The sequence below is a fragment of the Salarias fasciatus genome, chromosome 7 (assembly GCF_902148845.1).
Source record: "Salarias fasciatus chromosome 7, fSalaFa1.1, whole genome shotgun sequence".
NCBI lineage: Eukaryota > Metazoa > Chordata > Actinopteri > Blenniiformes > Blenniidae > Salarias > Salarias fasciatus.
In genome coordinates this window covers 5,597,580-5,611,908 of record NC_043751.1, presented here as the reverse complement: position 1 = coordinate 5,611,908, position 14,329 = coordinate 5,597,580, and the positions used below count along the sequence as shown (strand labels likewise).

Sequence of the window (14,329 nt, the reverse complement as noted above, 5' to 3'; positions counted from 1 at the left end):
TTCTATAAGATCCAGAGGAGAAAAGATCAGTTGCATCTTGTAGAAGTATAGTTAAACTTTAAGTGCTGTCCAGTGGCAGTGGTAATTTTGACAAGAGCAATGGAAGCTTGAATCATAACCAACACCTGTACTTTGGAAAATACGATTGTAACAAAAAATCTTTGATCAAAGTCTTTTAAGGGTAAATTTCAAAACACTTGCTGAACGCTGATGTTCTCACCTTTCTTTTCCCTTAACTCTGCCAAGAAACAACACAAATATGGTGGACTGAAGAGTTTTTTCATGGTTGTGTAAATGTCATGGCGATGGTTTTTGTGTTCATTCAAAGCTTTTTGGAAAAAGAAATGTCTTCGTCTCCAGGTGGACTGCATTGAAAGTCTTACTTAACATGCAACAATGAGTCACTTTACAGCAATATGCATAAAGCTGGAGCTTCAAAGCGCTATACAGTCTAATGAAATGATGTACAGGTTAAGAAGTCTCTTTCCATTAAATATCTACGTATCTAAATATACTCAAGAACAACCAATTGGACCATTGCCATTGAAAGCATGAGTCATGGTGAAGCTTTTAAAATAATTAGATGAAACAAACTTTCAACCCTTTTACTGCTGGATCGGACTCCTGAATTTACCCAGTAGTTCATCGTGAAAAGTCCTATTATATGGACAAAAATTAGAACTTTCAGATCAAAATTTTTAAATCCTACAGACCATAAACAATGACTTTCTCATTGCAAAAGAATGTATTCCCTTCATCACACAACATGTTGAAGATTTCAGGCCCTGCTTTGGCATGGCTGTGTGAAAGCTTCAGCTCACGGCTGCACAGGGAGGTGGGTTGTGTGACTTGGCAGGGTGGTGACGTGTTTCGGCTCCGCTGTGCAGCTGTTCTCTGCTTCATGCTACTGCAGACAGTCAAACCAAACTTCATGGGACACGTTATTTCCTCTGGTTATTTCAGGCCTTCGTAACTGGCGGGATGACGACACTCGCTCCGGTCCTCTAACACAGGGGATCTGTGTGAACCATAGTGCGTGAAGGCTGCGCGCCCTCACACACACACGCACACACAAACTCAGCCACAAACACACACACATGCACAAGATCCCCACCCTGAATACCCTTTCCCCCCTCCTTTCTCTTCTTTCGTCAACCTCATGTGAAGCAACGAGCTCTTTTGTTAGTCCTCCCGTCTGGCTATATTTATCTGGAGTTTGCTATTCCAGAAAGTCATCTGCCAGATCCCGGGCCTGGTGCTATCCCCGGCTCCCTTATTTCTGTCTCAGGCCAGCCTGTAATGAGGCTGTCTGGCTTGAAATTACTGTCAGAGTGCTTCACGGTCCCTCAGCGGTGTTGATGAAGATCTTCAGTCATACCGGAGCTGGATTCAATGCGTCCTGACGACGAGTGTTTAGAGAAGCGGCCCTCGTAACCGCAGCTTCCCGCAGCTGTGTTGTGATACAGCACAAGATTCACCATAGAGATGTAAAAGGAGTAGTCATCTATTTTACTCTACTGGAAGTCATCCATGTGGAAAATAGAAGGAAATTATGCTGCATTTCACCAAAGTTACCCATCAGGTGCCAGGTGTGTTTGCCAGAATCTCTTCTGCCTGCAACCAAATTACACCAAATGGAAATATCTTATCTCCCCCCCGAGGTTCTCCTATCACGGCACTTTGCAGCTAAAGCTCAGTCTTGTTGTTTAGGAGCAGAGGTTAATACCAACTCCAAGTGCAGAACTAATTAGAGGCACAGAGCCCATTAGTGTGGAGTCTGATGTCTCATGATGAACCACTTTGTGCTCGTGAGTCATCCGTCCTCTGGGCTGGAGGGAGTCCCCTCACCCGCACTCCGGCTCTCTATATTTAAGATACTGAGTCACATTCATCTGCAAGTTAGCACTGCTGGACTAGCAAAAATAACAGCCTCAGGTCTCCAAGGGACTGTGTAAAGAAAACAATCCCAGACTCTGAGAACCCCCCCCCTCCCACCCCCGTGTGAATGGCTAACTGAAACCTAAAGATGATTGAAACCAAACTCACGTTGGGCATCTACACACTACAGTTTAGTTTTAGCTTAAAAAAAAAGAAGAGTATGAACAGCAACAACAACATGGAAAGACTTGTGGAAATGTAAGACTTTGCTTAACTTTTCCATTCTTCAAGTCTGCTGGTGACTTGGTTGCACAATACAGCAGCCTGCAGCGTATTTTCACCAACTGGTACAGCGTGGTTTGTGGAAATTAAGTTTTGCTACCAGTGAGATGTCTCTGAACTACCTCTGCTGCAGCATTGTTACCATCTGCTGTTCTGTTTTAGGTTTCAGTCCAAGTATTCTCACAGAAACAGTAGGACACTCACTGAATGGATGACTCTACGCTGCCTGTAGATGTGAGTGTGTGACTGTTCTGTTATTGATTGGTGGCCTGTCCAGGGTGTAACCTGCCTAACCTGCTATTTGGGATTACCTCCAGCTGCCTTTACCGAGAACTAGATAAGGGAGCATCAAAGCTGGGTTGATGGATGGACTGTCTCTTCTTGAACTTGGTCGTCTTGACTTCCTGCCATCATGCCCTCCTCAGCCCCGCCCCTGTGATTCACCTGTGTGTTCCACCCTTGTGTACATTACTCATTTTTCTGAGTTAACGTGTGCCAGTTCATCTTGTTCCCTGTTCCGAGTCCCAATGTTCCCCAGTGCACGTTTCCCTTCATGTTTTTGGATCGTTTCTTGTTACTTCGTTTCGCTCCTTTCTTGCCCTTCTCATTCTTTTTTATCTGCTCGCCTGCGTTTTGAGCGTCTGGTTATTGTGGACAATAAACACTCTTTTTTTGCCCAAAAGCCCCGGTGCATGAGTCATGCTGTTGTGTCCGCGGTATTTGTGCCGTTACAGTCGGCTGTGGGGCGGATTGGACCACCTCGTGAGCCGGTTTTGGGCGGCATGCTTGACACTGTTGTTTCAGAGTGCTGGGATATTTTAATATGCTGAATGTGGGGTGAGTATAGCCTTACCAAAGGGAAATACTCATATTGTTGCACAAAGAAGTGTTTCCATCTGCTTTAACAATGAATGGCAAGAAAGAACATGGTGAATTCTTTAAGGCTTGGCTAATTGCGGAACACTGGCTTTCTTTCTGGCCAGTTGTTTCGTCTATATTAGGAAAGAGAAGCAGGGGGACACAATCTGATGAAAGCCCCCGGCTCCCCGGACGCCTGCGACCGAGCGAGCGAGCGAGCTCCAGATGTTGGAGCGGAGACCGACGGCTTTTCCCAACACGTCTCAGATGAATCAGCCCAAACTGTGGAAACATTTCTCATGATTCATGCTGCTATTTCTAGTGCTTTCTGTTCCACCACAGTCTGCCTCGTCTGGACGGGGACATGTGAGTTACACGCCGCCCGGCATGTTCAACAAAGCAAGCATTGTTCCCGAAGCCAAATATGGACATTAATTTACATCACATGGCCATGGAAGATAACGTCTGTTGATATCAGTAGACGATAAACAGGAAGGAAACAACTTGAAGATGAGAAATCAGACTAATTCAATAAAAGCACTTTATGGTAAGGAGACTTTTTGTTATTCATTTTCCATTTAATTTATTTTCTATGGATAAGAGGAACAATGGCAGCCAGAACAGAATGGATTTCTCCTCTGTCAAATGATAAAACAGAGTATTCTCTTTAAAAAAATAAAAAAAAGGAAAAACCCCACAGAGGCCGCTCGTATCGAGACATCTGGTCATGCATAATTCCTGCTTATTGAAAACTTGGCAGTTCTGTGGTGATGAGAATTTTCTCTGGAGTTTTCATTTTTTGGGCACTAAACTCCCCAACAGCTCTTATCAAAAATAAACACACACAGTTCAGCCGCCGCGCCGGGGTGAGGATATAAGCCTGCTTCTCTCAGGGTCATAACACACTTTGACTATAAATGCTCCACTTCAGGTCTCAGCCTGCAGGTACCCTCATGCTAATGCACATCATGCCGCCACTGTAGTGCTCCAGTCTGTTCTGAGGGGCTTCATTCTGCACTTTTAACTCTTATTCACCGTGTGAAAGCACTATATATTAATACAATAGCTGTTCACTACATTTAATAGTCAACATTCATCTTTTTCCTGTCTATAGTCTGCTGCTGAAACATCCAACATCCTAAAAAAAAAATAGTCAAAACTAATCTGCACCACTTGGGTTGTAAACTTCCAGCTAAGGACATACATCATCCCGACACTTTCCCAGCATTTACTGTTGGATTTGCCTACAGCTGGTTTACCCACTTCAATCCTGCCTGAAAAGTCTCAATGAATATTAGAGGGAAGCCCAGGAAACGCTACACAAGCAACAGCATGAATCCACTATTTATATGCTTTAAACCATCACTTAAGGTCAGAAATCTTATTTTTCCTTAACTTGTAGCTGCTTCTGTGACTTCTTACCAACAGAGCAGTTTTACCCTGACATGCCCATCAGTGTCACTTTGAGTTGAATTGAATGACAATTCTCTCACTAAGACTTTATCTCACATTTCACATTTTCTGCTTATCAGATCTTCACCTCCAAAATCAACATATGAACAAAATGTTTTTTTTTTTCCCATTTTGTGATGAATCTGATGCTCTGACCTCAGCATCACAAAGACCGAGAAGACTGGAGCAACACACTGGTCTGCAAAGTTCGTGCGAGTGCACGAGGAGAACTTTCTGGCCACACCATTCCCTTTGCTGCATTTTATATGACGTTGTTAAAAAAAAAAAAACAGGACGTGATTTGGAGCTGCTGTGGCATTTCTGAAAAGGAAAAGTCTGTTCCATTTACTATGTAATCTCAGTGGTGCATTTCTGGTCTTTCTGGTTTATTATTGCACTGGATGTTAATATATTATTCAGTCGTGCTGCTGGAATTCCAACTCTGTGTTCGTGGACGCGACCGCATTGTGCATGAAGGACAAAACCTTTTTCAATAAATCAGGTAAGTAAAATATTACAACCGCCACATAAATAAAAAAACAACAAACTATTTTATGACACCACATGTGACAATAAACAATCATTACCATCATTGTTACAGAATTATGAAGTCAACAACAGGAATATATCAGCAGTGCGTTTTAAGAGGTGCTTATTAATGATGAGTTGTTGGTTTTAGTGTGTTGTACGGTTTCATGGCGTTGCCATATTCCCGGCAGCATCTGGTCACTTTGATTTTGCACACCGTGTTCCAAAATATCCCTGAATAATCTAACATTGCAGAAGTGTTTGGAGGTAAACTGTTGAGTGTTTTCCTTGTTCGCTCGTGCAGCGGCGGCGTAACCCCCCGCTGTAGGTAAGACTCTGTCCAAGCAATTGCCCAAAATTGCAAGGCAACAAGGTAATCACAACAATTTGAGATCCCAAATTGCCACTTACAGACTCGAAATCTGGAAGTAAACCATCCGTCGCTAAACTGCTGCAATAAACAAACCAAAAGAAGAAGAAGAAAAAAAAAAAAAGAACCCAACCCTCCCATAAATCTGTCTGACTGATGTGAAAAGGGTTAAAGCAACACATGAGGCCGCCATGAGCTGACCTCTGACCTTCCACCTAGGGACAGAATCTGGCCCAGCGTTTGTGTACAGAAACCCCTTTGTGTACACACGGCGGGCTAAATGAGGCCTGTGTGTGGGCCGTCTGCCCGCTCTAAGCAGATCACAGCCCCAAAAAATAATCCGAGCAGCCCGTCACCGACAGCCAGCAGCCTCAAAGATCGTCTGCCAGGGGAGACGCAAGTGCTTAAGGCGAGGGACTTCTTTTGGGTTTTTTTTCTGGGTTCTTGCATCACAATGAGAATAAAGTGAGCTATGATATGCGCTTTTGAAGCCTCCGAGCGCTCAATGTCAGCGACACATTCAGAACCAAGGCAGCGCCTCTCTCTCAGTTTTCATCCGGCACGTCTGCAAAACCCTGTGAAGGACGGCCTGACGGGTTCATCGTGGCTTCATATGAGACCATCAGGCCCATCACACCAGCAATTAACTGTTTGCACTCAACACTTGCTGAACAGATGACGCCTCGCTGTGAGAGAAATCAGAGGAAAAACCCATGGACAGTCAGATGATCAGACCGGGGTTAAACACACCCGCAGGGCGCGGCGCAATTAACACGCTCTGCTTCCTCTGGGCGAAAGATGTGCTGTCGGGCATTGTGTCGGCTCTCCTCGAGCTGCATACACATTAGTCTATGTCTACAATTAGTCGGTGTAGATCGGAGCTTGAACATCATGCAGGCACCCGTTTTGTAATGTAAGTTTAGGACAAATTAAAACAATCTGAAGTAGATTTTTACTCAAAGGCAAGGACTGAACAACCGGCGTTAGATCCAGCCTCACTACACAATGTTGTATGGAATTAACCACGACCTTGAGGTATTCGGATTGCTCAGAGTTTGTAAGCCCCGGGCAGGTGAGCCTTGCTCTAAGGATGGCCAAGTTATGGTGGAATGTAAAGTAACAAATTCACTATTTGTTTCAAAAGACTGTTGGAGATTTGGTCGATACTCTAACTCTGTTGAGACTTGTTTAATGTGAGAGTATCTTCATGGACAGTTCCTAGAATTGGGTTAAAAGAGTAAGATTTTACAATTTTGGTACATTACAAGATAATTAAGAAAATCCAACCCTTTGTTTTGAGAAATTTTGGTTTGATCACCCTTGTTTGTTCTCTACGAGGCCTCACAGATGGAAACCCCCCCCCCCCCCCCCCCCCCCCCCCCCCCCCCCCCCCCCCGCCTGACTCCCTTAGATGTAGTTAAGTAAAAGAGTAATAAAATTGGCTGAGCCCCTTTTTTCTGAGGGGCTTTGCAGCCGACATGCTTGTCTGACCGCGGTGGATGAACAGCTGGATTTAGACTTGCTCAAGGACACCTTGACTGGACTTATTGCTGTCAGAGGAATCAAACCTCTAACAAGCCCATTATGGGCCCGACAGTGTAATGACGGGGCCGACTCTCTGTTCTCCACTTTGTAGCTGCAGGTCAAATCTCAACTCTTACCTGTAGTAACAAGAAGGAGTTATCGAGAGGAAAGAAGCAGGTTGAAAATGCAGCTAACTTTGGATTCTTGCAAGGATGTTTGCCTGCGGCCAGAATACCCCCCACCAAAAAAAAAGCAGAAAAAAAGCAGAAGAAGAAACGGTTAATAAACCATGACTCACTGAAACTTTCTCTCTGAAAGTGGAAGGATGAAACATCAGCCAGGCAGGAGTGAGGGAGGCTATTTCATATGAGAAACATTATCAATATTGATCGGCTCCCATGCTCAGAGATGTTATGCGGGCCTCATTTTCATTTTGGAAAGCATCTCACTTGTCAGTGAGCAGGAGTGTCTTCAAAGTGCGAACGTGACTCGCGTTGGAGTTTTAGAAGAACCGCACTTCTTCTGCAGCACAGAAAACCTCCAGAGTTCACAGTCGTTTTTAAAGAGACATAATGTTTGGATGAAAAGTGATAGTTTCCTGTAATTACAGGATGAATCGGAGAACAAGCGAGCATCAAATCTACTGGAAGAGGTCATTTCAAGTTAAAACTGGTGGTGCAAAACCCAAAAAATGTTTCAATGCAAACATTTTTCATGACAGAATATATTTTGTTTTGAGTTTATTGTCAATTAAAAGTATTTGATCTTATTCTCCAAAATTAATATTTCAACCTTTAGGTCCAGCCAGGCCTGAATGGAAACATCTTAACACTGCAATTGCTGAATAAATATAAACTACGATTCCTAATTTTTGTGGTACAGAAAGCAAATCTGAGACCTGGAATCACCACATTCCTTCGTAAAGCAGCCGGGAAAGCAAGCTTCCTTTTTACTAGACATGAAAACCATGCACGATGCTCACAACTTGACATTATTCATGGAAGGTTTTGTCAAGACATAAGTACAGTAAATGGAACTTTGAATGTACTTGAACCACTCAAACTAGAATCGTGGAACTTGGAACCATCCTGTGTGCAACAGAACTGAACCGAGTTGACGCCTCATCTCTGTATATGACCGCAACTGTAAAATCTGTTCAAATGGCTTAGCTTGGTCAGGTAAAACAAAATGCCAGTTTTAATGTCTTGGTTAAATGTAACATAACCACCAATGTCATGATAAAATGATAATAACATTAAAGCATTGAAGAAAACATTGTGAAATAATAAGACTGTATTTCATGGAAACAAAGTTGTTCTCTTTTTAAGGAGTTTTTGTGCAGTTAATGAATGAAAAATAGATATTCATTTGTTGATGATACAGACTGTGAATGTTTTCTCACTTTCTTATTGAATTTTTGCTGAATTACATTTATGGACAAGATTCTGACTTTGTTCTCCATGATTGCATTATTAGTTGGTACATTAGGTTCCAAATAATTCAATATCATTGATAACAAAGTCACATTTAGCCTTTTATTGTCATTCTTTATCATGATTTCTTTGTAGAATCGTGGAAGATTTCTGGAGAGTGAACAGATTATCAGTCAGATTTTGTGTAGACGTGGATAACAGAGGAGCCAGGAAGCTAACGTGAACACCGCTGAGTTTCTGGCCCTGTGACATGTGGGGGGATTCCTGCAGAGCCAAAGCAGACGAGCAGCAGCGAATTCTGCTCTGCACTTATAAACACTCTGATTTTTCTTGTTTGGATTTTCTCCAAAAGCCACATTTCTGTTCTGTCCTAACACGGCGTTTGTGTTTAGACTGAGAGGTGAGGGGAGGGTTACGGAGCGGCGCGACCGGCACAACGCTAATCTCATCAATTTCCCAACGCAAATATTGGACTTGCATGCAGGCAACACGTGGGGGCCTCGTCCACGGACGCTCCGCAGAGTCGAGACAAATCCCGCATTTTCTCCCTCCTCCCGTGTTACCATGGCGACGGGACACTCGAGGGTGGATGGCAGGCCTGCGTGAAGTCTCCGGATGCAAATCCCTCCGTTAAGCCTCGCAATTAAAAATGCAAACACATTCAAGTGCAGGGATCTCCAGAACACTCTCAAATGTGCATAAAACATCCCATATTGTTTGTAGTGGCTGCTTTGTCGTATTATTTGTTATCTGAGCAGCTTAGGACAAGCATCCACAATTAGGTATATGGTAATTTAATCAAAGCGCAGATCAGACTTATTGGTGGTGTTTTCACACAGCATTGGTTCCGCCAGCAGAGATTCTTATTTTTTGTTTTGTTTCTGCCCTACTTTTCTTCATGTGTCTGCTCATATCTGGATTTTAGAAACGGCAAAAACATCAGAACAAAACAAAGACGGCATTCGAAGAGGACACAGCGGGAAGGTTCCTCCCATGTAAGAAAGTGAAATGACTAGCGTGTCACGCTGGGTGTGGCGCTGGATGTGTGGCTTGAGCTTCAGAGCCGATTGTGTGTACATTACGAGGAAAAATAAAATCAGGCCAAGCAAACAACATGCATGCAGCCCAGAGCAATTTACGGTTTGGAAACAACTACTGTCCTTCTCCAATTTTCCCAAAACTTCAGTGAAGCGGCGGTTAGGAGGCGGGCTTGTCTCCTGCTGGAGTGATACAGGGCCGCGGGGCGGATGAAAGCCTCCGAACAGGGACGTGTCATGTCCAATTTCAGATCAGGCCGCGATAAAGTGAGCATCCCTCGCTTTTATGAAAGAGCTCTCACATGACTGCTGAATGCCGAACTGCACCGGCCGTCACTTCTCAGTATCAAGAGACAGACAATTCTAAATCCCAAGGTGACACTATGGCCTCTACACATGATCTGAAATAGGTGAAAACTAATAATATTGTTTATAGGAGCAGTGAAAAATCAGGGCTTGTTAAAAACACCAACAGAAGGCTGAATATCAAAATACATCCCCAGCCAAAGACACAAATTCTGAGATGTTTTTGGACTTAAAAGTAAAATTATAGGATTAATTTACTGAAGCTCAGGCTGCAGCATAGTAGTTATGTTTCTGTGGTATGTAGGCAGAGAAAACACAGTGGTGATTGATGGGGAAATTGAAAGGTTGCACCATACAGCTTCCATGCCGCTGTGCATGAAGCTCCCAGAAGAGAAGTACTGTGCTCTTTGACAAGTCAATGCAATTCCACAATTCGAGGAAGATAGATTTGGACGGACATCATGAATCACTGAGCTATCTACTCACCGGTTAGAATTAAATACATGATTTTGAACTGGAGGAGAAAAATAGACTACAAACTGAGTAATATAAAGTTGCATTAAAAGGTCAATAACAAATTAGGTAAAGTGAATGGGGAACAAAAACTTGAGTGTTCTTCTTGTGAGAGTGAGTAACAGGTCTGTGCTGGTTAGAGTGACTCAGAGCTAAAAATATTGCAGAAAAATGTGAAAGACGACTCACCACAAGCCTTCTGAAGGCGCCAGCATTGCACTTGAAGGACTGATATGATTGAAATATTACTATTATTAAAGATGCAGTGCTGTTCAAACATACATTTATTTTGATGATGGATACAGATCAACAAAATTCAACACTTATGGTATTGTTAATGTGATATGTAAGGTCTTCAGGGTATCACAATCTGAGAAAGTGACATCTTTGATATAGCTAACTTTTCTGGACAACTATTTCAGCGCTAAATGTTCTTGGGTGTGTTTGAATCGGTACAGATGGGCCAGAATTTGTCCCCTCAACACCTGATGAGAGGTCTCTGGAGGTGCCAGCGACTTGAGCAGCACCTGGGCATCCGTGGCGCCCGGCCCGTGGCATTTCGAGACGTAAACAAGAGGAAGAAATTAAGCCCTCGGTGAGCTTTCTGGGTAGTTTGAGGAAGAGTCCCCCAACAGCTTGTGGCAGGCGCTTTGCGGAGGCCAGAATCTAATCAGCGACTTGGTACATCTGGTCAACATTAGCATTTAGCTCTCCTGGGTCAGTGGGTGAGTACTGTTCGCACTGAGGCGGCGGCGGCCGTGCCAGCAGATAATTAAATGAGGAGGGATTGTTCCACGGTGCAGTTTCCCCTGCCATCGTGCCGATCGAGGGAACCTTTGATGTTAGATATGTGGGGAATTGCTTCTAATGCATCGTTTAACCACTTAGCGCCAACTGTGTGTCTTCATAAAGGCGCTCCATGCTGTTATATGAATCCCATGCAAATGCAATATTAAGGCCACCGTTTGCTCGGAGCTCTGCGAGTCTTTTGGCAGGTTAGCAATGTAAAGGAGTTTTTTTGGCTTGTGGTGAATTGATCACAGCGAAGCAGCACCGACCTGCTCCGCGGTTCAGCTTTGATTCACTGCCATTCGAACAACAGCGGCAGATAGTCCTGTGCTCACATCAAGAGACAGTTTTTCACTTTAGCTGCCAAAGAGACACTCACGGAGAGGTTTTTGCCCAGACTTAATTGGAGTGGAATTTGCAGTGAGAGACTGAAGATCTGAAAAAGGAGGTGGGGCGGGGGTATCAACAGCTGCTCTGAATCTGGCTGAATCTGCCAACTCGCCATATGTACAATTTCATGCCGAGGTGAGCTGGTGAGGCTGCTGTATTTTCCCATCCACACGCAGAACGCCGCGCTTCCCACACACACTGTACTTGCAAATGAAAAAAGATGAAGGCTCGTTGCGTCACATCATCTCAAGGAAAGTTTATCTGCAGCTCTGCCTTCAGTGTGTATGGCTCCATTGTATGGGCCTCCGCCATCCTCCCCTGCAGCTCACACTACCTCTCTCATGCTCTCAGCAGCTCCTCTCTCTCTCTCTCTCTCTCTCCTCGTTTCTCCTCTCTGGGCGAGTGAGGAGCAGCTCCGACCGCCGCCGTGCACCTCCCTGTGAAAGAGCCATTCACTGCTGCCGGCAGAGGGACCTGAGCTCTGAGGGCTTCGACTTCACTGCCTCCTGCCTTTTGGCAGCAAGTCTCTCAGTGCAAACACTCTCAAGGTAAATGCTCGCACACATTCAGCCGGGGCACGGACATGAAAGTGGACGCATTAGATGTGAGACTGACAGATGTTGTCTCAGACTCTGGACCGGGGTCAGGCTGCGGCACATCTCTGTTCCCCCAGTGGATTGAGTTTCGTCCAAGAAAGGCAAGGTTTCTCTAGAATGAATGGCATGTGCTCCGCAGGAGCAAATAGGAATATAAAAAAAAGAGGAAGGAAGGTCTGAGGGGGAGTTACTAATAAACTTTCTTGGAGGAGGATGAAGCTAAAGTTAGTTGAGCTGCAGCTTGAGGCGTTCACGCATCGGCCTGTCATCGTTTTGATTGATGCACAGGGGAAGCCGGTGAAACTGATCTCCTCTCGTGCATCTCTGGCAGAAGAGGAGCAGGAGGGAGTGCTGGTGGGTGTAGAGGGGTGTGTGTGTGTGTGGGGGGGGTGTAATCCAGGACACTAACAGAGTGATCTGCTGTGGCACTTACCTCCATGGCCGGGGCTGGGCAGACAGCAGAGCAGGGTCAGGAAGGCGCCGGCCAGGACCGAATGCAGGGCTCTCATTTTGTCGTCGCTCAGAGTTAAAGTCCTCCAGGCTCCACGTCAAACACACTCCATTCAGAAGGGACTGAATGAGTTTCCAGTTTTGGGACCTGCTACAGGATACTCCTCTATGTGAAGGGGCAGGGCCGGGGAGGGACCATGAGAGGGACGCCCTCCTTCAGCCTCCCCCTGTCTTTCTTTTTTCACCAGCACACACACACACACACACACACACACACACACACTGGAAAATCATACCCTGCCTTCCCTGCTGACCAGGCATTTACTCACAGATGTAAGACTTACTGAGACTGAGTTGCATGTCAAATCACACACATCTGGACATGCACGTTTCCACACGTTACCTACATCCACCGAACAACCTCAGAAAACACACATGGCCTGCCCGTCTCTCTCTGTCTCTCTTCTGACCAACCTGGATTTGCGGGACTCACTCCTTTTGTCTCACTCTGTAATTGGAGTGGCCTTTGGAGACAGGCAGCAGACGTCTGCAAGGATAAACCTTTTACTTTTAATTAAACACAAATCAGGTTGCCTAACTCTCTGGGCGCTTTATCTTTTGCCAGCCCTTCCCTTGATCAATGTCTCGCTCTTTATGTTTTTGTACAACAAACCTGCTCCCAGAAGCTAATTAAGCTTACACTTGAGCTTTGAGTGGTTGCTTGTGTTGGATTTGCATGGTGCGCCGGCTTCTCCACCGACAGGCGGAGGACACCGGGGGAAAAGTTTCACCGCTCCAGTTATCTACAGCAGTCGGAGAAAGCCTTTAATCGAGATGAATGCTGTCGCCGATTGTTCCTGATTTGGCACGTGCTTGGGGTTCTGGTGACGAGCATGCTCAGGCGCTCCTCGTGAGGATTGGTATTTCCTGGTTGGACGCGAAGATTAAACCTCAAGTTCGCTCTCAAAGCCTGAACGTTTAATTTCACCTGTCTCACAGTCAGCTGGCTGGCAAATTATTCCTCCTTCAGACTGACAGCTGAAATGGGAATACAATTAAAAATTTCTTAACACTTCCTCTCAGGTGTGGCGGTGGCTGCTGACTGCAGCCCGTGCACTTCAATTAGTCTTTCTTTTCTTTTCAGCTGAACAAACAATCCCTCAGGAATGATGTTCAAATTAGGCGCCATGTGCAATAAGATAAACCGCTCACAACTGGCAGGCGACAACCAGGAAGCGCTTCACATAATTGTGTGTTTGGGAATATCTGTATTTTCCTCTGCACAGATCAGAAGTGTCAAACGCAAATTAGTTGGAGGACCAAATACAGAACGGTCTGATCTCAGCTGGGTGAAGTGGGTGAAATGACAGCATGAGATCCTGGAAATACCGGCAAATACAATTTTCTGTTTTATAGGTTCAGTGCAAAAAAAAAAACAAAAAACAAAAACACAGGAAAGCATCAAATGAGATGAGTGCTTTGATAATGACTCAAGAAAAATCAGATCTGCCCGATTTGACTAATGTGTGTGACAACCCCGTTGCCTTTCGCAGCACACACTTTCCGCCTCAGGTGAGCACGTTTTTAAAACCTTGTTATGGATTTGGTCTCACGATTCTGCTATGATACTCAAGCTCCGTTTCCATGATAACGGCATCCTGAGTCAATGGAAATGTAATTTTTCCAAAAAGGGTGCCACAGTGGAAATTTTTGAAAAAAAATCTGACTCTCTCTGTAGAAACTGGGGAAAGAGCAACTTTTTGGAAACGCTTTGAAAACATAATTTTCCTTAAATTTGCAACATGGCTGTAATAAATAGCTCCTCTGCAGATACTGTTTTCCTGCAGACTATCATGACTTGTGACCTGGCACGCTTACTGCGTTATTGTCACTGTTTGTGCAGTTTTTGTGTGTACAGACAAT

The 14,329-nt window shown here is 44.7% G+C and overlaps 1 protein-coding gene across 1 annotated transcript in view; it reads right to left on the bottom strand.

The window, feature by feature from the left end:
- The window catches only part of cspg4 (chondroitin sulfate proteoglycan 4), a 72,604-nt gene extending 60,100 nt beyond the window's left edge, over window positions 1–12,504 (bottom strand). The window contains exon 1 of the mRNA XM_030096610.1: window positions 12,390–12,504. Coding sequence (XP_029952470.1) covers window positions 12,390–12,465 — 76 coding nt within the window. The 5' untranslated portion in view covers window positions 12,466–12,504. The remainder of the gene's footprint in view (window positions 1–12,389) is intronic.
- Between the last annotated feature and the right edge of the window lie 1,825 nt (window positions 12,505–14,329).